The sequence below is a fragment of the Spermophilus citellus genome, assembly GCF_964194105.1.
Source record: "Spermophilus citellus genome assembly, chromosome: 2".
Lineage (NCBI taxonomy): Eukaryota > Metazoa > Chordata > Mammalia > Rodentia > Sciuridae > Spermophilus > Spermophilus citellus.
In genome coordinates this window covers 164,099,884-164,127,045 of record NC_138183.1, presented here as the reverse complement: position 1 = coordinate 164,127,045, position 27,162 = coordinate 164,099,884, and the positions used below count along the sequence as shown (strand labels likewise).

Sequence of the window (27,162 nt, the reverse complement as noted above, 5' to 3'; positions counted from 1 at the left end):
CAATTGTCTGGTATTTTATTTTATATGGGAGCCAATCACCCACCTTCTCTGAAATTATGCCAAAGGGTAACTAAGAACTGACTCTAAGCCCGGTTAATTGGGGATTAATCTCAAAAAAGATAAGATAATTCAAATAAAAGCATGTCAGAGACTACATAAATGAAAAAAAAGTCAAGATTTAATAACTAAATACTATATACCAAGCATATGTATATGAATGTATTTCTAACTCGACTTCCAAAAATCCTTGAAGTTGGTGCCGTTATCTTTATCTGGCCAAATGCTGCTACTGAATCTCAGGTCAGATAGCTGATGAGTGACGGAAATAGTATTGGGGCCATTAGTGTTGAATTCCCAAATCCATACTTCCTTCTCTGTGCTTCCTGTTTCTCTCCAATGACACCTGGAGTCCCAGTTAGCCAGAGACACATTAAGGGGAAAAGAAAATCATCTAATAATGGCCATACTGCCCTGAACTTGCCTGATCTTGGAAGCTAAGCATTGTTGGGCCTGGTTAGTACTTGGATGGGAAGGGGGAAACATCTTATGTTTATTTAATATGTAATTCCCTGTTTTGAAAAAATTAAAAAGCACTTAGTATCTAATAATACCCATTTCTCAGACTTTTTTCTAATATTTACATCTAATAAGCCTTTATTTCTTAGATTTTTTACAGTCATTATTGTTCATATGAGATTAAGTGCCATTCTACACAGGGTGTTGCTTGTAGCACCATCATTTTATTATCAGCAGACCAGGAGCATATCAGGGAGGTTGGCAGAGAACACCACAGCACACCTCCTGCTCCCTAGGAAACTCTTGGTGCTCCCCATGGTACAGCCTCCATTATTCACTGCAGCTGATGAAAATTAACCCAGCAATGCCCTTCCCTGAATTCCATGCTCTTAGTCAATCTTTGATTTGTAAGAGCTCTCTGACAAGACAAAATGACTGAAGAGCAGACACATTTTTCCCCCTTTACAAAGCTAATGTTCATTCCCCTTTGGCTTAATCCTTAAAATGGGTTTTAAATTCAATTCTGTGAAAGCCCCAGTATATCAGACAGTTGGTAGGGTCTTGTGAGACCTGAGGAAAGGGTTGGCCAGAACTGAACTTGACTTTAATACAAGACCATGTTCTATTATTGTTTAACTTTGGGTATTTCTCCCCTAGGAGGAGGACAGAGGAGAACTAACCAGCTCCAGGACCAAGGTAAGAGGGGAGTTTTCTTTCAAAAGAATGGGTTCCATCCATTTGAAGGAAACCCCTCCCCCACCTATTTTTTAATCCCTTTTTATTTATACATTTATATTTTTTAACCCACCAGCATTAGGAAACCAGCTTGCCACCTGTGCATAATAGTTATCTGAACATCCACTTACAAATGTTATAGCAAGCAAAAAGAAAAATCTTCACACAAATCATACCAGTTATATGCTACGACTTTTGTGTTTTCCATCATCATTAAATATTAGCACCAGTCTTCCATTAAGGCTTATATTCTTCGGCTGTTAATTTCTCTATATGTAGAATTATGCATAGTTACTGGCAATCAAACCATAATGAGTAATAAGAAGGCACTAAAATATTAAAACTAAAATTCAATGAAATATATCACTATTAAAATTGTTTTTAATAAAAGAAGCCACTGGTATAATTTCAACAATTTTGAAATATAATCAAACAAAACTTTTGATCTGAAGTAATATAGACTTAATGAGATTTTTAATTAAATGATTCAAATTATTAGAAAAATAAGAGGAAAGGGAGGAAGTATTATCTTGAGCTTTATTTCCCAGTGCTGATACACCCTTCCCAGACCTCTTTAATATTGCTTTTAGTGATTTTCACTGTACTCTCTATCTTTATGTTGTCTTTGGAAATCATCAGTAATCACTTACTTCAGTATCTTTTTCAAATTGGTCCTTCCGTAGGGGAGAACCCCAGGGGAGATACAAGTGAGAGATCTAAAAAGCCACTAGAATTTGAGATTGTCCAAGTATGGATCACATGGAATTTACAAAAGACACCAGCTTCTAGATCCTATTCAGCAAGAATTCTTTGTTGCCATTGTCCTTCAAAGAGGCTAGATCTCATATTATTAAAGTAGATTTTAGAAATATTTTAGGATCCATTAAATAAAGCACTTGAGCTTCAAGAAGAAGGGATTCTTTGTAAGAAAGAAACATACCCAAAGAACAAGAATTTTATCAATTTATTGCACGAAAATTGAGTCATCTTTCAGAAATGCAGTTATACCATTTTGTTACAAATGTGTTTAAAATCCTGCTATAAGAGACTTGGAGATTTTTAATGAAAGAAAAGTATTTCAGAAAGTTGTATTTTTATTACAGACTGTTGTCTTCTGATCAGGAACAATAGTAGTCATGTGACTGAGAACATAAATGAAAGGACATATATAAAACAAGAAGATGATTTTAATATCAATGCATGCTGTTCATGCAGATGATTATACTGTAATGGCTGCCAAATTCAGAAACCTAAGCATTGGACTTTTAGCACATGGTGCATTTTATTGTCAGATCATCACATAAAACCTAGGTTAAACTGTCTCACACATTGTCCCCTTTAGGAAAGAGAACAGGATGTATCTGAGTCACATTATTCATTCCTGATTCCATATGCCAGACATATAGGATATCTGCTTAAGAAACTGTACCCCCAAAATACAAGGAAATTGTCACAATACTTTTAGTAAACTGTTTATGTGTTGAATTTGATGTCTGCAAGGACAATAGTTATGTCAGGAAGCTTTGTTTTGTGCTTTGAATTCTTATGAAATATTTTATGGTAATATCATTCAAGGAAAGAATGGGTGGTGACATTCTTTAGGACAACCTTAAATTGAGATGAAAACACCATTTCCTTGGCTTTGTTGTTTAGTGTAGTGCAAACCTGATTTTATGTTAATTGCTATAGTTCTGAACTTTTAATGGAAGTGCAGACAGCTTCCTTTCATTGATTTGTAAGGCCTCTTTTTATACAAAGCTCTATATTTATCACCCAAGCTTCTTTTTTCTATTTGTGCTGTTATCCCACCAAGACAAAAGCAAAGACAAAACAAAGTAGGTGAAACAAGAGCAATTAAAACATATTTGACGTGATGAGGTGATGAGTTATACCCAAATACTTGCCTTCTGCTAAGGAACCTGAAACCCTAAATGAGAGAAAAAAGTTCAAATTGAATTTTTGTTTACTCTCAAGAATCAGACAGAAAATGTAAAAATCTTGGAATGCAAAGATTATCTAGACATATTTAGTGAGTTATTCAGTGAAGTAGATCTTAATCAAGTTAAACCAAATATACAGCTGGCATTAAGTATCTGTTAATGATAAATACTTTTAATTTCTAAAATAGGCTAAAATATTCTAATTGGTAAGGTGAAAAGAATTTTACAAAGGTGATATGTTTTATTTATTAAACATAAATATATTGAAATTTATTTATAAAAATACCATTACTTAGGACTTTCATTTTAATTAAATTATATGGGAGTATCACATTTCCCTAGATAATGCTGCCAAAATTGTAATAGATTTAATCATTTAGTGTTCTTATTTTGCCACACGAATTGAACTGGTGACCCCTTTATTTTAACCACCTATAATCTCATTGAAGAACCTTCCTAGATTATTTTGTTTACACAATGTACCGAATTATCTGCTATAATAGTATCTAGTGTCAATAATATTTTGATGCTCCTCTTGCCAACATTTTATAGGTAGTTTTAAAGAATCTTGTTAAACTTAATTTTGAAATACATTTTATATCAGGTTTTCCCCAAATCTGTTTGGTTTCACAGTTGAAGGAGTGCCTGTCACCACCCAGCACACTATTCTTTTGCTATAATGAGTAACTTGCAAAATAGCAGCTTAAGTTAATTCAATGTTATATCAATTCTGTATGTTGTCATTTGCATATCATCTGCATTTCTTGCTCTACACTGGAGCTGAGAATGGTATAATGTACCATAAGACACAGTTGCTACCCTCCAAGAGGGAAAAAATATGTGCACATGTATCATCACAAAGTAATGTATAACTCCAAGTAAGTAAGTTTCAGACATATTAGCTGATAAATATTAATTAAATAAATAAGTCTGTGAGTGATTACAGAAAATGATAAGAAATTCAGAAACAACAAGGGGAAGGAAAAAAGGAATTCCTGGTGAAAGTTCTATTTTGACTGTGGAATCAATTCTAAACAAAATACCTTTGGGACTAGAAAAAAACTAGCATGACTGGAGGCAGAGAGCCTGCAGGGGGTTTAGTGTGTCATAGAATAGACTCCCGTGTTAGACAGACACAGGTTCTAATCCCACCTTTGCCATTTACTAGCTGTGCAATTTTTAGGCTTTACTTTGCTCATTTATAAAATGTAGAAATAAACCTATCATATTCAATTACTAGAATTCAATGAAAACTTGATGCACTATCTGGCTCAATAAAATGTAACAAATTTATACTTTAAAGGCTTATATAAGTGAATTGTTGAGAAACCTCATCTGTCAGAAAAAGGTAATCATGAGTTGCTGAAGGCTTTTAACAAAGCACTATAAACAAACAGAAGAGCAAGGTTGTTCTGACTGTGGGTGGCAGAGTATGGATCGAAACAACCGTTGGTCTTGGGTTAGTAGGGCTTCAACTGCATGATGCAAGTCTAGTAGAAATGAGAGTATGAATTTGGGAGGCACTTTTCAGAAAAACAGTTCTTACTAAATAAATGGCTTTAGGAAATGAAAATTTAAGTAGTCAATTGAATTTTTATGGCTGTTATTTTATTATTTATTTTTACAGTTCTATTTCTTCTGGGGGGAAAAATGTTCTAATCTATTATATTGGATTAGAAAATTTCTTTGTGATATTATGCGTGGAGATCCAAAAGTATATGTACTGAAAGATTAGAACTTAGAACATTAAGAATTTTGTGTGTATTTAAATAGACACCCCATTTTAACCTTGGGAGAAAATACATGTTACCATCTAACTAAATCAAGTCAGCATATAATTAATTGGTATGCTTTTTAAAGAAAATTATCTGCTCCTCTTCCTTCTTGGGTATTTAGGAAAGATCAATTTAGTTAACAAGACTAACTGCCTTTCAGGTTTTATCTCAACTCAAGGAGGATTTAGCCAGAGATATCAAAAGTTGCCAACTTACTAGTAAAGGGGATATGAAAGTCTGATTCTAAAGCTTAATTAGAGAAAATTCTTTGACACCTAGGAAACTTCTCAGGAACAAAGAGAAATAGCAAGACAGAGAAGGACTAAATAAATAGCATAACTATATAGGAAAGGGCACCAACAGGAAGCAAAAGAGCATCACAGTACTTAGGAAAGAGCACTGGACCAGAAGGCAGAAGACCTGCGTCCAGCTGGGCTTTGATGGACAAGTCACCTAACTTTGTTTAGGCCCCAGTGACCATCAGTAAAATGAAAAGGTTGGAGATAACCTCTAACCTACATTTTGACTCAAAAATTCTAGGATTCTAAGTCTTTAAAGCAGTTGATGAAAGTTTTTAGCCTCAGCATAGAATAGAAAAAGAAACATGACCTGTGGTTCATAGAATGGTTTTGTATTTTGGTTATCATTGAAAGAGAGAAAGGAGCATGGTTTAGAGGATGAAGCATCCAAGTCAGCCACAGGGGCAAGTCCACACAGTGCATCTTGGTCCAGGGAAGGCATCTGCATGAAAGGCCCAGAACTGATGAACCACCCACATGCTGTGCATGTGACAGTGACCAGCACTCTCATTTTTGATACTTTTAGACTAATAATAACCACAACTTGAAACGCGAATAATATTCAGAGGATATGTGAAGTGCTTCACAATCTAGGCAGGCATGATTTGACCTGGAAACAAAGCTCCCTTTTATATGATTCGAACACAGATAATAATAACAACAGTGTGAATTGGATGAAAGTCTTTAGCCCTCATAATCTCAAAAGTACCCCAAGGATACCATAAATAAAATTTACACTATATAAAATGAATATTTGATATTCTATCAATTTATTTAACTATAACTAAAAGTATCCTTCTACAGTTTTGTTTTTTATTTTGTCAATTTAATATGCAGTCTTGTGAAGAGTCTCACACATAATGTTTGCAGAATAATAATAGATTGAGGCCACTAGCTTAGAAGTCCCTTCCTGAAAAATGACAGTCTTAAAACTCCTTCTCTATTGAAAGGAGACACTGTTGAGATAAAAATGTCATTTAATTTCTTCTACATAAAAGGAATTATTAGCTAATTTTAAAATAGTGTACTAAAATCTAGAACAGATTTTTTAAATCCATATTCATTATTTTCTTTCCAAAGTCTGTGAATCTCTTAGAATTGTATGCCAGTCAATTCGTATATGTTTATGTATATTTTTCTGAGAATGTATCCAGCTTTCATTAAATTCTTAAGGAAATCCATGACCCAAAGTAGGTTAGAGAATTTACTCTGTGATCTCAAATTGATGAAATCATGAAACCAAACTGCATAAAATATATGTAAGGGTTACCATTGAAAACACTCAACACAAAATACACAATTAAAATCATCACAATCCTTAGCTAATGCTCTGGCTATAACTGCTGACAGACAATCTCCTAAAAATCACCATGCTCCTTCAAAAATTCACATCCTTCAGGCTCAATTCTCCAATAAGAATTAGTCATGCAAATTCCAAAGAATAAGAAATTTAGAGACAATTTTTGGAAGCTAAGCCAGTACCTACTTCATTTGTTTAGGAATCAATATGAATACAAGTACTTGAAATATGAAATACAAAGGTCTGTATACTAACTTGCTTATATAAAATCCAATATAAAGACATAAATCCATCTTGATTTATCACATTGTTTTTCAAATACTCATAAATTATGCTGGATATGAGTTATCTTTTCACCTACAAAACTTTTGCAAACCTTATTTGTCATTGAAAAGGCAAACTGAAGTGAAAACATATTATCATTTTTTTTAAATTTTTGCATATATGTGTGGAGCAATTTGGCCCAAAGTCTGCTTTTGGAAATGAGTGCACAAATACAATGAAGCAAAAAGTGCCTTGTGCTTGTCTATCGAAAGGAATAATTTGCCAAGAAAAGTAATAGCACAGCTACAAGTGAAATTGAAAACTAAGTGGAGCATTGATAATGCTTAGGACTGGTTACTCTTCCAGGCCTAATAGCCGATAAAGTTTAGAAATGTGAATACAAATGCCTTTCTTCAAGTTCAGACATATTTAGCTCTTGACTTCTTATCATATGCCATTCTATTGATTTTTATTTATTTTTTATATTTTCCTGATTGATAAGTTATTTTTTGCAGTTAGTTTTTAATAGACAATATAAAGTTGTGATTTTTACTTATAAACTCTGTTTTTCTGCTAACTTGCTTCATCCACCTTTATTTGGGAAAGCATCGTTAATGAAATTACAGAAGTAGATCCTAGTTGATATTTGCTCTTCTACCTAGATATTGCTCTTCTACCTAACTCATATTGTTATATGGAACAGGCTTTCATGCATGCAACTCTTGTAACAATATTTACACTGCAGCCATCATTTAATAACAAAATGAATAGTCTATATACAGTTAATTTGTATTCATTTTACATAAAATTATTATTTTCTTATTAAAATAGTTCCCCCCAAAATTTAGCATGTATGGGTGAATGTGTTTGTGTGTGTGTGTATCTGCATTACAATGAATTTTAAATCAGATGAGTTTTCCAATTCGGAATTTAAATTTGGTTTCAAGGAAGGGATAATAGTCAATATATAGTATGATGGAAAACAAATTGTGTTTTATAAAATTCCTACCAAAAAAAAAGATGAAGATCCCTAACACTTAATGGGGAAAGAACAGAGTTGTTAGCCATGAAACCTCTTTTTCTAGAAATAGATCTATATACATTTTTTTCTAATATAAATGGCCCACTTACCAGGACTCAAGTCTATTTCAGTCACTTTCATTTAATGGAGCCTGAGGGAGAAGACTCACCTTGTCTATCTAAATATGTATGAAAGGGCAAGCCTTCTCTCTGGGCCATTGAAAGTTCTATTAACCTCCTGCAGATTCTACCTGATGGGGCAGACCTGAAACTCCTATAGTGTTCATACTTCTCTGCCTGACCCATGCCCCACAAATAAAATAGAACCTTGATAGAAGCCAAGTACTGCACGTGTTCTCCATCCTATGATCAGAGGCACAAAACCAAGTGCACCAAAGCAAATCATATAATTAAGAACAATTAATGTTTTTCTGAGATCCTGAAGAATAACCCCTATATTTTACTTCTTTCTCAAATTATATTTGATACAAAGTAGAGTATAAATTTTGGCTTGAAGGCATTGTATTTATAAAATAAATGAGAATAGTCTTTTGGTTTGCTTTTTCCCAATTACTAAAGTATCACTGCCCATTGTAAAAAATTTTGAATGAGTGGGGAAGCATAAAAAACAAAATGGAATCCAAATTAATCACAAACCCTCCACCCAGAAAAAAAATTTGTTGTATCTTTAGCCAATATTTTTATTAGTATTAAATATATGTATAGTTTATTGTCAGACTAATATCACAAAGAATATACAAATTTCTTTTTTTTTTGCACTTAACATCATACTGTCAGTATTTTCCCTAGTCATTAAATTTTAATGGTTATGAAACATGTCATACAAATAAATGGTACTTGTCACTCAAAAGCTTTATAAAAACCTACATACATTTACATGTAATCCAGAAGAATCTGATGGAATAGGCTTAGGTCTGAGCATCTGTATTTGTAAGTTTTGAGGCTTAAATCAAGCTTCTAGATAGTGGTCTGAACAGAAAATTATTTAATTCTCCTTTTCTTTGGGACATTCACATTGTCTTCTATGTTTTGAGACAAAAAAATATATACCATTATATTTATTACAAGTTACTTTGCCAACATCTTTGACTGAGTTCTTAGGATTGATTCCTAAAAAAAGGAATTATTGGATCAAGGATAAGCATTGGGTTAAAGTTTCAGTTTTATCAAGGCAAATTTTTTTTTCTGGTTTTAACACTGTCATCAATCTATGAGATTGCCCACAATATTAAATTCTTGACAATATCGAACATCATGTTTACTTTTACTTTTCTAATATGAATGAAGAAAAATGAATTCACAGTACTTTTACTCACTAATTCCAATAAGATTGAATTGCTTGTATATGATTTGTATTTCTTCCTGCATAAATTATCTATCAAAGCCCTTTGATGATTCAAAAGGAATTTCTTTATTTCATTATAAATTTCTTGTTAATTCACATCATTTTTAAGTTGTTTTAAACTACATTAGGATGTGCTGGATGGAAACTATGAAAAAAATCTCAGTCTTGTTTTGGTAAATATTTTAGACATCATAACACCTGGTATTTAAATTTTATAAAGAACATAGTACAAAGATAGCGTGTCAGTGAAGACAGCCGTCTTAAAATCAGTGAGATGTTTTCATATGTATAAAACTAAGGAATCCTTTTTTAACAGGATAATAAAGCACTAACACCACTTCACAATGGTTAGAGAAATAAATTGTAGTGGGGCCACATACTATGGGCATCCAACATTAAAGTGTTTGTCCAAGTAAGTGAAAAAGAATTGAATTTGTTTTAGCCAGGCTAAAGTTGTTATTGCAAATTATTTATTCTACAAACTTCACATGCCCTGAATGTCCTGTGGTTGGTCAGAAACTAATTCTAAGTGTTTATATATCAGTTCTTTACAATAATACAGGAAATCATAAAAACACTTTACTAAACTTAAGCTTTATAAATTTGTCCCATTAATTTATTTATATACATATTTTAGCAAATGTACACTTTAATACCTCACCAACGAGAAATTACATTATAAGACACGTAGTTTAGAAGTAAATATAATGCATAAGGCATAAAGTAATCCTGAGCATATTCGACTCTACAGAATCTGGTGATAAGTCATTACGGAAGAGTCAAGGGAGTGGCAAATGTTGTGTTAGCCTGTGTTAAGCATGCTTTTTACAAGAAAAGTCTTACTTTTAACTTTTTAAATTTACCCAAAATTAATAAATAAAAAAAGTAAATCTGTTAGTTCCCTGCTTTAAAAGTTTTTTTAGGTGACATTTCAACTACATCCTTAACAAAATTAAGTCCCAAATCAGGCAGTAAGGTAAATTTTTATAATCTCAAGTTCAATTGAAGGGAATTCCAGGAATAAAGCCTTTGGAGGTTTTCCAGAGGTCCTGGAATTTGATCAAGTGAGCATTTTCATCCCATAGTCAAATTCCGTATCATTTCACCACTAGGAAAAAAACTAATTGGAGACTTTTTCTTACATAGACTTCACATGATGCATAAAAGGCAAAGGCAAATAAGAAAATTTCCTGGGTTCTATTGCACTCTGTAAAAGGCCATTGTCAACACACCAGGGTTTTCCAGTGTGGTTTATATATCCAGCAAGAATGTGTTCAGCTACTATTTCTTCCTTCCCTCCCATTTTTAAATGGGTAAAAAAAAAATCATTTTAATTGACTTTATTCTGTAAAAGCTGCATTTAATACAATAAAAGGTATAATTAATATAAGAAATAACCCACAATATTTTTCTTCTCTCTTTTGCTTCGCAGACCACTATTACACCTTCTTTAATAATTAACTAAAGTACAAATATCCCTTATAATCGATATGAGTTTCTGACATTGATTTTGAAATCAAGTTCTCAGATGTATTAAGGAGATTCCAAAGCAGTATTTAAATGTGCTTCAGTAAGAATCTCTTCCTATGTCCCTCGATTACCTGACTGCTTAGGATGCCCTGACCTTGTTTACTACAATTCTTTCAGGATTCCCTTTTCACTTTTGCCGAATAAAAAAATACTTTTTGACCTAGTGTAGTAAAGTGACAGAAACAACTTTATACTTTTTTTTAACCATTTAATGATTCTTACTATGAACAATATGAAAAAAGTAATCATTCCATAAAATAGAACAGATGTCCAAATGGTCCTGATATATGTGGTTTATGTTGCAGTATAAATAGCAATCCAAGGAGGCCTTTAGACCTAAATTGATTATGTAAGGAAATGACATACTTAATTTGACAATTACAGAAAATAACAGGCTCTATCAAGAAATTTTGAAATGCTGAAGATATTAATTATAAGTGCCTTCCACTATATATCATTAAAGAAAAGAAAATTTTATATATGATGATATTAAGTGGACTTTACTAAGGGAGCACATATTTCTGGAAGGAAAATGTGAATTACTTGTGAACTGGGCAATGACTTATTTATTAATCAAACGTAAAATCAAATATAGATATGTACACACATATGGATAGCAGTGTGAAACTAACCTGTTTTTACATGGCCTATTATATGGTATTAGAAAGACAATGTTTTAGAATAATTTTTGTAGATAGCTTGATTCCGAAAAAATTTTATCAACATAAAGGTTTTTTTCCTTATCCATTCCTTTATTTTGCTTTTTTGTTTTTTATTGTGCTGTGAAACTGTCTTTGGATATGGCTAATAACCCTGTTAAATAACCCTCTCATGAAATGGTTTAATTTTATCAAAGGAATGGTCTAAACCAACATAAAATAATTTGGATACTGCTTCACAAAAAAAAAAAAAAAAAAAAAAAAAAAAACAACCTAAAATGAATATTTAAAGCTAAAATAACATGAATTATAAGAATCATTTTCTCCAAAATAGGAAAACTTTAGTAGTTTCAATTCATTGAAAGACAAATGTAGTTTCTTATAAATACAAAATAAATTAAAACAATTCCTTTTTCCCAACAGAATTAGAAAAAAATAGATGTTTCTAGCTTCACTGAATATTTATTTATTTTTACATTTTAATTTGGTTCTTTTGGTGATTAAACTGATCACCTGATATTGTTCATTTTTAAATATATTAATTATTATATGCCACTAATGTGACACTTGGAAATGTGGGAACACCTAATCATTTAATTATCTATGTAGTAAATGGCAGTCTTAAAGAGAGTTAATGCTCCTAAAGCATATGGTTTGCTCATGGGAAATGTCCACTCTTCAAATGGATCAACACATCACAACAGTGGAAAAGTACATTATTCACCTGAAATACCATGAAAACATTTTACACTTTAACAGGCTATTTAGTAGTAAAGTAGCCAACACTTTATTAGTCAGCTAAATGACATTTTACTTGCAAATCATGCTGTTCATCAATACAGTTGTAGTTGTTTCATCTGCTCTGTAATTCATTTGGCATTAGGTAATCACCAAATTCAGTGTTTCTCAAATAGCACAGACTGTAGCCAGAATTCCTCTGTGTATAAACCACTCCTTAGATAAAACAGAAATTTCATTTAATTCTGGAGAACCCTCTTGGAAAAGTTAATGGTTCATTAAAAACTGTAACTTGAAAGCAGGAAAGAAGCCAAATGCATGGGAAACAAAAGCCCATAACTTTTTTTTTTCAATCCTCTTAGAATAATTAGAATATGCTGTCCCTATTCCCCCATAAACACAGAGAAAATCTAATCTAAAGTGTTTGTTTATAAAGTCCATATCACATGCAGCATTGTTTCCTGGGTTTAATTGCTTAATTTAAACAGTCAAATTGGATATGTGATCCTAATTTCTAAATAGAATCTAATGCCTTCAAGAAGCAACAAGAACTTTATATGTAAGAACTTATCCCTAAGAGCTGCTACTACTGTCTCTTGACGAGCCTTTTTCAGCCCATGAAACTGAACTAACCTGGATTCTGAGACCAACTAAATCAAGCAAACTAAACCCACATAAATAAAGGGAATAGTAATTAAGCCATAATCTTTGCTGTCAGAAAATCAGTATACAAAATTAACGACTGCTTTGTTGGTTTCTTTATGCCATTTTGTTTTACCTTCTGAGAATGAATTTTCATTCCAGTCTCTTGGGTCATTGACATTCTTATAGGTAAAGGAATTAGAGACACAATTTTTTCTCAATTAAGAGTAAATACAAGTTTATTACTGTTGTGCAAAAAAAAAAAAATCAGATATTTGTTTGATGAGATCAGTTATTTGACAATAAAAGAACCATGAAAATGAACAGCACCAAATACTGCATGTTTAATACATTTGAAATTGGTTACAATTGCCTTTGGTTTGGACTCTGGTGGAAGGGGCTGCAGGATGGCAAAATGAGAGGTTTATTTAGCGTCTGGGAGAAGCTTATAAAAGAGCTTAAGTCCTCATTCCTTCTAACATCTTAACAGCTGTGCAGTTTCTTACAAAATATGTTTTATCGTTTCAAGAAATGCTGTTAACCTCGCAGTTTTAAAACTGAATGAACAAGGCCTCTTGGACAAATTGAAAAACAAATGGTGGTACGACAAAGGAGAATGTGGCAGCGGGGGAGGTGACTCCAAGGTTAGCCTCAATGTCACCAAAAGCGGGTAAACAGTATATAAAGTAATAGGTGCATCTGCTGGGAGACATATGGTTTGGACCTACTAATACCAGTTGAATTGCTTGTCAAATCCCTTCACAAACTAAGTATGCAATTACTGTCAAAGCAAAAATATTTGCAACTATTATCAATTTGTTGACACATTAAAAAATCTGATGAAAATACTCACTGAAAAACTGTAGTTAGAAAAGGCTGTGGATCAGACATTTTTTTGATAGTCCTCAGAGCCATGTTTTGGAAAAACAGGAAGAGATGCAAGTTTCTATAAGAGCAGAGCAATTTAGTGAAGAGATGACAAAGAACAGAGAAGGTAAATCTGTTTTATTTTCTTCACCATTACTTGGCCAGAAATTTTACCAATTATTTGTAAATAACAGCAATGATGTGGCTCCACCTTGAACTAAGAAATCCTACCAGAAAGGTTTTTTTCCATATAAAACCCTCAGGCCTCTATTGAAGAAAAATAAGAACGCAAAGGTAGTTATGTAAAGTACACTTTTTTTTTTTGCCTTCCATTAATGGATCAATTACAAAATTATCAGGCCAGAAAAATAAGAACAAATGTATCGTTAATTCATCCATTTCATATTTTCATCTTCATAAAATAAATGGCAATAAAAATACAATTAGCAGAACATACTACATAGTGTCCCAGAACATACTACATAGTGTCCCATATATACCAATGTTTATAGACTTAAACCAATCCACAGATGGAAAAATTCTGACTGAATATCTACCTCCAACTGATAAGTAAAAATAATGAAAAATTTAAAGTATCTATTTAAGAGTATAGATTTTTTTTAATCTAGAAATTTGTCCAAATCTGCTTATCTGCAACTTCATGAATTATATGTTATCTCACTTGGCCATCTAATTCACACAACAATACTGTTTTCAGGGAGTATCTTTCGGGGTGGCTGCAATTAATCCTTCCCAAACCCATTCTCAAAAGCCTTTCAAATTGTGATTACCAGTCTATCTACTTCAGAAAGAGGAATAAAAAGTTTGCCTCTATCCTAGGCACCATCTGTCTTAATCCATTCTGTAATGCTCCAACAAAATACCCAACTCTGGGTAATATGTAAAGAAAAGACGTTTATTTGGCTCATCATTATGGTGGATAGAAAGTCCAAACAGAGTGGATTAGGATACCTGGACACACCATAAATTCCATTTGGCATCTCATGGTGAAGGAGCGGGAAAGAGAAAGAGAAGAGAGAATGGGGTCTTGTGTAAGAGAGGAAGCAAGAGACCCAGAGGCCCAGTCCCATGAAACCTAATCTAATATTGAGGAAACACCCTGTCTCCAAAAAAAAAAAAAAAAAAAGCATTAATCCATTTGTGAGGACAGAGCTCTCTCATCACCAAAGGCGTCTCAAAGATTCTCACCACAATACTGTTACATTGAGAGTTTAAGCCTCAATCTGAGTCTTGAGGGAGAAGAATCATATTTGCATGATAATATCATTTTAAGGAGTATTAATTGGTTGTATATTTTGGAGACCCAAATTACCTAGAATTTTTCTGATAGTTTCTATAAGCATATAAATAAGTATATATATATATATAGGCAGACAAAATTATTCAAGTTTATACTAATATTCTAGCATTCCTCTATGTAAATTAGAAAGATCAAAAAGTCCTATAGTAACACCAGAAAGAATAAAAACAGATATATTATTCCACTAGAAAATTTTTGTTTGCAAATTTTACTTTATTTTTATCACAAATATAAGAAGTATAACAAAGCTATAACAGATAAAATTTTCTAAAAATATATTGAAGTCCCATTTTAGTGGATATTTAAGACCTTCCAGAGAAAAACAGAAAAATAGAGCAGAAATGTACATATATTGGGGGAAAAAAAAATCTATGTAACAAAAATCATTGTAATTGATTCAAATGAATGATTAAACAACTTAGATCTAATCAGTTTCAACACATTGTTTGTTGAACACATTGTTTGTTATATACTAGACACTCAGTAAATATTTGTTGTCCAAAAGAATAAATGTGAATCTAACCTTATCATTTCCAAAATTAAACTGCTTCTTCTTTCAGGTGTGTAGTCATTGCTTTCACAAATATGAACCAGAAAAGTTTATTTTAAAAAGTTATTTCAAATCTTAACAAGTAGCTTTCCAAAATGTTATAAAAATTAACATAAAATGTTCACCTAAAATGAAATTTATAGTATGTTCTATTTTCCCTCAGGAATTTTGTTTGCATAAAAAACAAACAAAAAAAACCTAGTAGGTTGTACATTGACCTAAAGTTTATCACCAACAGAGTAGGTTGTTGTAATCTAAATGGTAATAATGCCCTACTTTGAATTTGTAATGAAAGGTGCTATTTTTTAAATGGCCTGACCTACCTTAGATCAAACTAAATTATCAGACATCATTTGTTGTTTTTTATTCATTTTCATTTTGTACTTCTTCAAGTGACTGATTTTCTTTTTAAACTTACTTCACCCCTCCCTTTGACCTGATCTCCCTCAAAAGAGGTAAAATACGAAGGAAAATTACAGAATTAAGGAATGCAGCTGATTCTAAAGCCTTTGTTGATTGGGAAGCTGAAGCAGGAGAGACAATTGCTGCCACCTGAGTGTAGGGGGAGCATACCAAGAGATCGTAGTACAAGACGGCTAAAGTCCTGGCTGATCTGATTTTGAAATATAGAATCTTGGTAGGAGAACATTAACTTTCCTAAGTGTTTCATCTCGTGAAAGGAGAAAACACAGAAACAAGTGCCACACATGGAAAGATTTCTATGCAAAGAAAATTGATCCCCTATCATTCACAGGATTGTAATGGATGGAGTTGAGGGAATGGAACATATCTCCAGCCTTCCATTCAACACCAAATTATCTAATTTCTGTTTTGATTTGGGGCGGGGGGTGTGGTAGAACCTGTGGAGAAAAAGAGAATTAACCACTGTACTTTCCTTCAGGGGATTTATTACTTAATATGACCAACAACTGAACTATTCAGCTTCCGTGTCACACTCCACAATCTGAGATAATCAGCATCGTTACTCACCTGGTAGCCATTCCCAGTACTAGGAAATTCTGAGTGAAGGAATCTTTGGCCATAAAAATTTAACAAAAGGTATGAAGAAAGGGTCCTACATCTTTCAAAAAGGACAAGTGAAAAGGTATAATTTTAGAGGTGTAAGTTTTTTTTTTTAATTCATTCCTTCACAGTTTATTATCAACTCATGTGTTTACTTTTTAACAATCATTTCATAAATGGAGGCAGGGCTGAAGTATGTATGGAAGAGGCACGGTATAATTAGTAAAACCTAGATTAACTGGGTACATCTTAAGCACTTCAATTAACTACCCCATCTCCAAAGAGCATTTAGTGTTAAATCATGCTTATGTCAGATATCAGCCCCCCCAAAAAAAACCTAATACTCTGGGATCATGGCAAATGCATATTACTTCTTCAATGGATTAGTGAACATAAGCCATAGTAAGATCTTATAACACTGATACAAAATTTAAGTTGTATTTAAAAACCATATAAACAAAATGGAAAAGTGGCATTTGGAAACATTTTTCAAAACTAAATTATGGAAAGTGATAGATTTTAGTTTAACTTTTAGAAAAAAAATTAATTACACCCAGAAAACCCTTTTTTTTATTGCATATTCTATAAAGTCAGACTACGACAAATCCTGATTCAGCTACCGCCCAGCCATGTAACTAGTTGAGTTAAGCTCTCTGTGTCTTGTTTTTCTCATTTGCAAAATCTGAGTGACAGTATTAAAGTGTTAAAATATTTTTTAAACTGTCTGGTACCCAGTCAGTGCATAGTAAGCGTTAATCATTATCACTGTCATTATTAATGCATCATCTAGTTATGTAGCTGGGTTTATGGAATTAATCTTCTGGTAGCCAAATAAATGCATGCTGTGTTTCACCAAATTCACTCAATCAGATGTAAGGTTCTGAATCATACGCAAAATGACTGTGGCAGCCTGAAAAATGTCCATAGGATTGTAGCCAACCTCCAGCAGAAAGAAACCAAAAACAACCAACCATAAAGACAGTAACAACAAATGATCCTAGTAGATAGTGCTTCCTATTCATCTTCTTGACTTTCATATTGTTACATAGAAAATGAAAGGCTTGGGTAATTTTTATATTACTCGGGATATTGATACTAGATGATAGCTGACATCTCACTCAGACTCATACAGTATTGGTATTGAAAGAATCAAAGACAGAAGAACATTTTTCAAATGACTTTATAGTAAGAAGCATTTTCTAGTCAGAAAAATTTTAGTAACCCCTAACCTATCATTACTAATTTAAAATCACCTGTACTTTGAGTATATTAACATAGTAAACTCAAGAGAAGATAGATAAAAGTGGCTCTGGTGATATTATTTAGGGTAAATACTGCAATTCAGAAGCAAAATATCAGAATGGGCTATGATTTAAATAATAATTCACATATTAGACTTATAAGGATCTTTGCATGAATTATGAGATGCTCTTGGTCTGTGACGCTAGAGTCACTCTCTTCTTTCAATGAGGTCTTAGAATACAGTGGGTAAGGAGTCAATCTATTGATGGATACTGTGGACATAATTTTAGAGCATAAAGCAAAGTCCTAGTAGCTTAATCATAATGCATGTAAGAAGTGAAAGCAGTCCTGTCTACCTTCTGCTTATGTCTGTCTGTCAACTTGCAGCCAGTTTCATTAAGTCTTAAAGGGGAAAGAAGGAAGCTTCTGGATTTTGAAAGACTCACATTTATATGGGGAAATTATAAATGCTCAAGGAACCTAACCCAGGCCAATAGTTTTGGATTCACAGTAATTGCATACATTTTATTTAAAGATCCTCCCTAGCAGTATGTGCCTGTTACCTAAAGCGATGGAGCAGGCCCCAGTTTTATGTCTGATCCTCAACCTGGGCCTACAGTACAAGACATAACACCTACTGTGGCCTCTGCTCTGTCACTTTGCCATGCGATTCTAATGTAGTTTTACTTGAATAACATAAAATAACATATATAATGTTATTTATGTTATTTTCCACGTGAAGAACTCCTGTAAACCTTGCCGTTTTGAAACTCAGTGAGGCAGGCGTCTTAGACAAGCTGAAAAACAAATGGTGGTACGATAAAGGTGAATGTGGACCCAAGGACTCGGGAAGCAAGGTCAGTCGCTGCAGTTCGGGCCTCCTCTTGTGTTCACAAAACAATAAACGGGAGCAATTGTCAAAATCATATGGAAACTTTAAAAACTGAACATTTCTCTATGCATTGAGCCACAGCCTAAATCAGAAGCTAATATCATAAATTCCAACCACAGGGATTAACTTTCCAGGGAATCACAACCTGCTCCCCAATATTAAGGCTTTTAAATAATTTAAATTAACTACAAATATATATAAAATAACAAAATTCCTTGTTATTCTCAAACTACGTACCACTAATAAAAGTAGTGGCTTTTTTTGGTTTAGGTTTTCCTTATGGAGCTAAAGATTATGAAATCAATTATTTCAAGAACTGATACATTCTCAAAATGGGAAATTAATCCATAGTCATCCCGAAAAAAAGATGCTAAATATTAAATAAATGTTTATTCCAAAGTTCAATCTTTTGTTATCATATTGCCACACAGTCCACTTTGATTTGAAGAGGCCCTTTGATACTTCTGTGCTAACGGATAAACAGAATGAACTTTCCAATTCTATTCTCCAATCAAAGTTATTTTAGTATGTTTACAAATAATATCCTCAAGTTCTAAGACCTTTAATTTATGAATTCTTTTCAGAACAATGCAGAAACCTATAGGCCAAATTCTGTGAAGTACAGTTATATTTTTATTCTGAAAAAAACAATATATAATGTATATCTTTGAATAAAGTACTTAAACATGTTAATAGAAAATAGTTAACAGTGCCTGAAAGTCATAGTTGAAGGTTCTTTGAATCCCCTTTTATTTTTTTCTGTATCTTCTCCTAGAAAATAAATGAATTATTTGTCATTCTAAGACATTAAACAAGTAGCTGGCTTAAATTGGAGAACTTCAGTTAATTTAAGAAGGAATGAAAGTGAGGTTAATTGATTCTTCTGCAGATCTGATCTCCATATTAACCACTTTCATCTGCATTTGAACCAGAAGATTGGCCAGAAAAGGAACCAATCTCAAATTCTGATGTAAAGTTTGAGAGACACAAACAATTAATGAAAGATTATTTTAAAACTGAAATTACCCTAAATTTTTGGCCTAGTTAGTTGATATCATGACTAAGTAAACAACATATATAATACATCTTTTGAAATGAACACTTTCCTAATAAAACTATTTAAGGATCTGATTCACATTTTGAACAAAACATACTGCTGAGAAAATGATGACCACAAAGCATCTTCCAGGTTGTCTAAAAAATACTTTTGGGAATAATGTTATATAATAAAACTATTTTTAATTTATTAAGGAAATTCTGAATTTTTCTTAAAATTTAATATTTTCTAATCATATGTTTGATTATTAATTATGAGACAGCAATATAGTAAAACTGAAGAAAAATGTCTAAAATATTAATCAATCTCTAATATATTTAAATGGGAATGGAATTGTATTTTTAAAGCATTAAAAATAATTATAAATTTGTCCATATATAAATAATTTATTTCTCAATTGACCATGATAATTTATGTATTTTTAAAAATTATCTTAAAAAGACTACCCAAGTATTATGCCTATATAATTATTCCTAAATAGTATTCAATATGCAAAAGTGATATTTTTCATGAGATTTCCCATATAGACATAACAGAAAGAATAAATTATATGTACCATAGTATATTGTTTTTATATAGTTTGTAAAGTAATGATAAACAAAATGTGAAACTATCAGCTTAGAAGATCCTCGTTCCTTCAGTAGGAGATTTATGGAGTTAGATTTATTCAAGAGGAATTTCAAACATTAAAACTGAGTTTTAAAGGAAGCAAAGCCAAAAAGAAGTCCCCTTTCCCACATAATTGGATTTTAAATATGTCATTTTCAAACTCTATAATAAACCCACTTCTGGCACCCTATGTGTAAATATATAAATGCTTATATATGGCTAAGTATAGTGGTTTTCATTGCATATTTCATAATGGTAAAATGATACAGATTTTAATGAATGCAATTATATACTATATATTGATAATTATCATAATTTCACTTCTCCTGAGAGTTATAAGCTTTATAGTTAAATTTATAAACCTACCTCAGTGACTTATAGATAATTTCAGGTTAAATTAAGCATTTACTTTAATTGGCTATTTGGATTTCATGTATTTCTTTTACCTTTTGAATGTGACATTTCCACAGTTAACTGAAGTGTCTTTATCCCCCCAGGACAAGACGAGTGCCTTGAGCCTGAGCAACGTAGCAGGCGTCTTCTACATTCTGGTTGGCGGCTTGGGCTTGGCAATGCTGGTGGCTTTGATAGAGTTCTGTTACAAGTCCAGGGCAGAAGCGAAGAGAATGAAGGTGGCAAAGAGTGCACAGACTTTTAACCCAACTTCCTCGCAGAATACCCAGAATTTAGCAACCTATAGAGAAGGTTACAACGTATATGGAACCGAAAGTATTAAAATTTAGGGGTAGGACTTAGGGCCTACTCCAGTGAGTGGGGGATGCATCCTGTGAACGCAGTGTTGTGACCTGTCTGTCCAGTGGTGGTATTGCTTGCTTCTAATTAGAGCTTTATATTTTTGAAAACTTCAGTGCAAAGTGGTTCAGTTTTCTTTGGCTGCAGATGTACTGTTTGAAATTTTGTGTTGTCAATAGATATCTGCATTGCAAGGTTCAGAAAGACAAAAAAGCACCAGAATTGCTCTGCAAAATGATTTAAACAGTATTATTTTCCTGAAATTTGGGGAAAATTGGAAATTAGATCTGGGCCTCCTTGCACACAGACCAGGCAAATCTTCTCTGTAACAGCCCATGTTTAGGATAAGTGCTGAAAAAATGAAAACAAAATCTGTTTTGAATGATGGAAACCTAGGCAGTTACTTATTTTGATAAGGTCATATTGTTTTCTGAGAAACAATACATGTAAAACTCCAAGGCACATAGTATGTTCTCAAGGAATTTCAGCTCCTATTCTAATTTGCTGACCATTAGTCGTCTTCCTATATTTTCAAAGCATAAATCCTCGTTTTTCTTCGTATGACAGAAGTCCTTGAGTCAACCCTTTAGGGAGGAGAATTTGTCAGAATTCTGACTACAATACACAGTTGCACTAAAATAAACAGGCATTTTAGACAATTGAGCAGTTTTTCCATCAAAGATGTCAGCAATATATGTGTTCTATAGGAGTGATACAGTAAATGATAAAAAATTGCAGTGAGTTATTACATACTTTTTTATTTCAATTGCTTTTATAGAAGCCAGGTCAGCCTTACTTATTCACATTCTCTCATCCTGTCACAATAAAAAATTGTACACATTCAGTAAAACACAGGAGATAGAGATTTTTTTTATAAGAATCTAAATGTCCACTTCTTTCCTCTAATGATAGGAAGTGATTTTAAAGTAAGACCTGAATGGGTTTTTTATTGTTCTTCCTAAAACCAGGACTTTAAAAACTATTTTCTAAAATGACATATAATAGCCTAGTGAATAGGCTTCTCATTCTGATTACACGATAAATAAGTCCTTGAACCTTCAAGAGACGTTCAGTACTTGATGTACCCTAAATTCAAAATCAAAATAAATTTTAATAAGACATACAGCTGAGGTTATACCAAATAAATGTGCCCGATTTTGATATTTATTCATATAGAAATTATTCAAGTACTTGTTGGCATGTTAAAGAACAAAGTCATCCCTGTTTACCAAGATCTAATTGCTTTTATCCACAATCTAGAAATTAATGGCTGAGAACAACTGCACACAGATAATTCCAAGGTGGTTCTTTCAAGTTTTGTGTAAAAGAATTAAGAACTAAACCTCAATTCCCTCAGATCAAGACATGCTGACCATGTCTTCTAAATAACAAAAGAGCAAACTGAGATGGTGTCAAGGTACCTTGTCCATCAGGAGAATGCTGTCATCTTAACCTTTACAGAGCTAAGGAGAAACTCTCAAAAACTAAGAAAGCAATATCTGACAAGTTTGCTGAGCCAATTATTTGGACTGCATTCTGAGACGAATTTTACAAGATGCCTAAAATTTGTTGTTATTAGTTCATTAAAACTAATGTTTCTTTGGCATGCCAGCCATTAGCAAGGTCCAAGGGTTGGAAAGCAAAGAAAAAGAAAGAGAATATTTAAAACCTTTAGAAAGAAATACTCAAGGATAATAGTTTACTACAAAGTTCTGGGAAATTACTAAAAAGTGATATGAATTCCCAGGTTATACATATATGATTTACACTAAATAATATTTTTGGAGTCAGAACCTGGCATTGAAGTTCATCATATGAATTACCTTTAAAGCTAAATTTTAACTTTTAAGTCAATACATTTTAAATAAAAGGAAGGCATTCAGATCTGGAATTTTAAAAGACACTGGCATTTAGGGTGAATAAAATGATCTGCACCTGTAGAGAAACCTTGAGCATAAGCAGCTTTTACTTTACTATCAAATTAAAAGACTTTTTCCTTTCAAAACTCTATTTACTTAATTATATAAATGATTTATAAGTTAGATAATATTGTCATAGAATCAAAACCAAAATAAAAACAAACAAAAAACCTTGCAAATTTCTAGAAATATTGGAAGATCTACTTAAAAGTCATCATCCCTTAAGGGGAACATGCACAATAATGGTGACAGCCATGATAATGCAACAGAATTCACACCATAGATAAACTTGTAGGACATCTTTCCAGTCTGAGGAGGCTCCATAGGGTCAATCAAAAGAAATAGAAAAGACATTTTATGGAAGAAGTGGGTGATATAAGTATAGAATGTAAAAATGGCAGAGCATATTTAAAGAGATAATAGAAAGTTGTTAAAAATTCATTAACGAATATACTCATTTGCATTAATCTAAAAGAGGAGAGGTTATTTGAGAGTATATGAAATTTTCAGAGCTTTGAAGGTTTTCTTTTCCTCACAAACCTGATCAAGAAAAGAAAGAAAACAAAAACAGATTCATGGCAAAAGCCTCTGTAAATGCTTTAAAAAATTATACTGTTTTTATTAATTATATTCTAGTGTTTCATAAAAATTAAAACAAAGCTAAACTTTTTAATAATTATCTATTTTATTGAAATGGAATCTAAAGAAACATATTGAGACTTTGGCCTCAGTTTTATTTAAGTGTAGTATCAGCAGAAAACTTGAATTATCTGGAACCACTTACCAAGTCCTCTATAAACAAGCCTGAGTGGTCTTAGGATTCCAAAGCTTCCTAATATTGAAGATGAGCTAATACATTGGCTAGGATTAAACTCATAGATATTCATTTTTCTTGTTTTTCTTTATTTAACCTAAGCTGTCCAAAACTGCCCCCAAAATTATTTTTTTCTAGAAGCTCATAGAAAAAGCACTGGAATATTCCAAACATCTAGGAACCCTAGCTCTGACCCCTAAACTATTCATCTAACACAACAGTGAAAAACAGGATAACATGGGATAGTTATCCAGAAACCATGATAGCAATCCCTGTCTGTTTCGTAAATGTAAGATTCCATTGTTATATTTTCTTGATACGAAGGTACTATTTTGATAATACTTTTTTTTACAAACATCCCAAAGCATTTTCACTCTAATATTGAGTAGGAAAATATTCATCTCTAATAACTTAATCTCCCAAGAGTCTTACTCCAAAGAACAAGATTATTACAGCCATGTTTGTTACCTGGTGAGATTTTCTAGTCCTCAGGTAAGAGTCTGCCATATGAGTGAGGTCCTTGATTAAGGAATCCAATCAGTATATGAATTGGATGGAATCATTTTATTTCTAATTTCCTTATTTGCATACTAAAATTCACCTTCTGTTCAATTTAAATCAATATGCAATCCCAGGAACTCAGGCTAAGGCAGGGGGAACATTGCTGTTTTCCCCTAAAATCTTCATTGTATTTCCATAATTTCTAAATATAAAAACCATTAATGTTTCTGTAAAGGATGTATCCCAAGTCCTGATTATGAAAATAAGTATTAATTTTTTAAACTGTTCACAAAAACGGAACTATGAAATTTACCTTGGATTTACCATAGATACATCATTACCAACAATTTGATTTCAACTTTTTGAAGTTATCAGGACAAATTACTTTCAAACATTGTTTACTCGAACAGTTTTTAACCTACTTATTAACTTACTTGTTTTAATGTATAATTATTCTGATATTAGAATCCAGAGCAGAATAAATACAGGGATAGAATTTCATAAAAAATTAGATAAACTTAAATTCACAACAGGAAATTTACTACATTATGAATTGTGAGAGAATTATGATCTAAGTCATTAAATAACTTGAGGAACATCTTGAGTTAACATTATAAGTCAGTCACTAGAAAGAATTCAGAGGCTGTGAATGGATAGTAATTAGATTTACATACCATTGTCTGCTTCTCCTCTGAGTACTGTTATCTGCTACCTAATAAATCGGGACTAGGAATGGAATGAGGAGTTGAGAGACCTGACCCCTTAGCCTTAATCTGGGAAGTTTCCTATTGATGACTATTTAGCAGGTCTTGAAACAGGCCCCTTTTTGCTGTCCCCTCTTGAAGCTTAGTTTTAAAATATGACTCTTGCTTCTATAGTAGGCATAAAATGAACCAGCTGTCAGTAACTGTGCTGTTCTGAGTCATGTCTATAATGGGTGTGAATGAATGAAAGTGTCTGTGCATAGGTTTGTGTTATAGAAACAGGAATATCTGTCATCAGTATTTATACATATAGTAATTTAGGCAATTTATTATAATTTGAAGAGTCTAATCCATGCACTATGAAGAAGACAGTCTCTAACAAAACAATAATATGATTTAAAGAATATGGTAAAACCTAAAAGAACTTCTGAGTTTCACTAGAAGTTCTAGGGTATGGAGCAGAGCAAGTTAAAAGATGTTTCCTGCCCAAAATTTGATACATGGAACCTAATTTTATGGTTTTAGAATTAGTTTTTTAAATTGGTAGGACCACAAGCTCTAGACTGCAGAGTAAAACCTCAGTGTAGTTGAAGCTTCGCTTCTTCGGGGTAGTTCAGCTTTTCTTTCCCTCATAAACAATTTGCATATGACCAAAAAATATGAAAAAAATGCAGATGTCTAATTATTGATATTTCGGTGTTTGTTGTGTCATATTTTGTTGAACAAACAGTAATATCATAACACACCACATTCTCTGTTTCCTTTCCATGCAACCCAGCTGACCTTTTCTGAAGCCATAAGAAACAAAGCCAGGTTATCCATCACTGGGAGCGTGGGAGAAAACGGCCGCGTCTTGACACCCGACTGCCCAAAGGCTGTACACACGGGAACTGCAATTAGACAAAGTTCAGGATTGGCTGTCATTGCATCGGACCTACCATAAAAACCAAAAAAATAATTGAGTGCCTTAATTAAACTGTGTTGGTGACTGATGGAAACACAGCCCTGAGGGACACCGCAAGCGCGGGTCTTTGCTAAACCAATCTTTTGGCTGAGAGTGGGAAGTACGTCCTAAAGCGCGGGACATCAGCCGCAGCAACGTGTGCATGAGCTCAGCTCGGAAACCCAAACTCAGATTTTATATCAGGAAAACTCACAATTTAGGTTTTTTCGGGGAGGGGGGGGGGAGCCGGGACGGGTGTATTAACAACAACAAATTTCACTGAGTGGACTTAAAAACTAATCAGACTTGCCTGTTAGCGCATTACACTGAAGTTCTTGCTCAGAAAGGCCTTTTTGTCTTCACCGAAAGGGATAAAATAGATAATAGAAGTCAATGAACATGCTAACCTGCGTCTCCAGAACACCCATATAGTCAATGGAAGAATATCCAGCTGAGGAAACAAATCACTAAACTGTGATAAGAAAATAATAGACAAACATGTAAATCCTGTGAAAAAAAAATTAAAGGAAGTATTTACACTTACTTTGGAGAAAAACAAATACTGAAACATGCTTGCTTTTTAACTGACGTAAATTCAGTAGAGGACAACACGATTCTTTTTTCTAACCATCTTAGGGAACAATACATTGCAATAATTGATATAAATGCCATCACTGTAATAAACTTTAGAGACTTTTTTCTATAAAAGTTGTTGGTCAACTTCTTGTTTGCTGTAACCTTCACTCTGTCACATGAGCCGGTTCACAGATTGCATCCATCTCCACTACCAGGAACAAAAACAAAATGAAGAAAATGTTGACGTTAAATCATCAGTCTACAATGTAGAATCAACAGAGACTACGGGTCACTCATGTTATCGATCTTATTTATAATCTTGTTCTGTGTACAAAATTGTGGGTTTTGTACCCACCAAAAAGAATAAAACAACAGATGTTCTTACAATATCTACAAAGCTTAAAAGGTTTTTTTTTATCATTATAAACATTATTTGAGAAATTACAAGAGTATACAAAGGATTGTAGAAGTCAAATGGTGGGCCATATTGGAAAATGTAGCTAGCCCTTATTCTTTTTGCATACTAAACTGTCCTTCTGTTACAGATCTTTGACTCGTTAGCAGGTTAAATTGTTAAAGATGGAGTCTTTGAGTCTGGAATGAATCA

At 32.8% G+C, this 27,162-nt stretch overlaps 1 protein-coding gene across 2 annotated transcripts in view; it reads left to right on the top strand.

Moving 5' to 3' along the window:
* The window catches only part of GRIA4 (glutamate ionotropic receptor AMPA type subunit 4), a gene marked incomplete at both ends in the record, with an annotated part of 332,583 nt that extends 306,604 nt beyond the window's left edge, over positions 1-25,979 (top strand). Inside the window, 3 exons of one of the 2 annotated variants that reach the window (XM_081278586.1) lie at positions 18,530-18,644; positions 20,843-20,977; positions 25,815-25,979. In XM_081278586.1, the coding sequence (XP_081134712.1) occupies positions 18,530-18,644; positions 20,843-20,977; positions 25,815-25,979 (415 nt within the window). Of the gene's footprint in view, positions 1-13,313; positions 13,429-18,529; positions 18,645-20,842; positions 20,978-25,814 lie in introns of both variants that reach the window. The other variant, XM_081278587.1, reaches the window with a different exon arrangement.
* Positions 25,980-27,162: the final 1,183 nt, after the last annotated feature.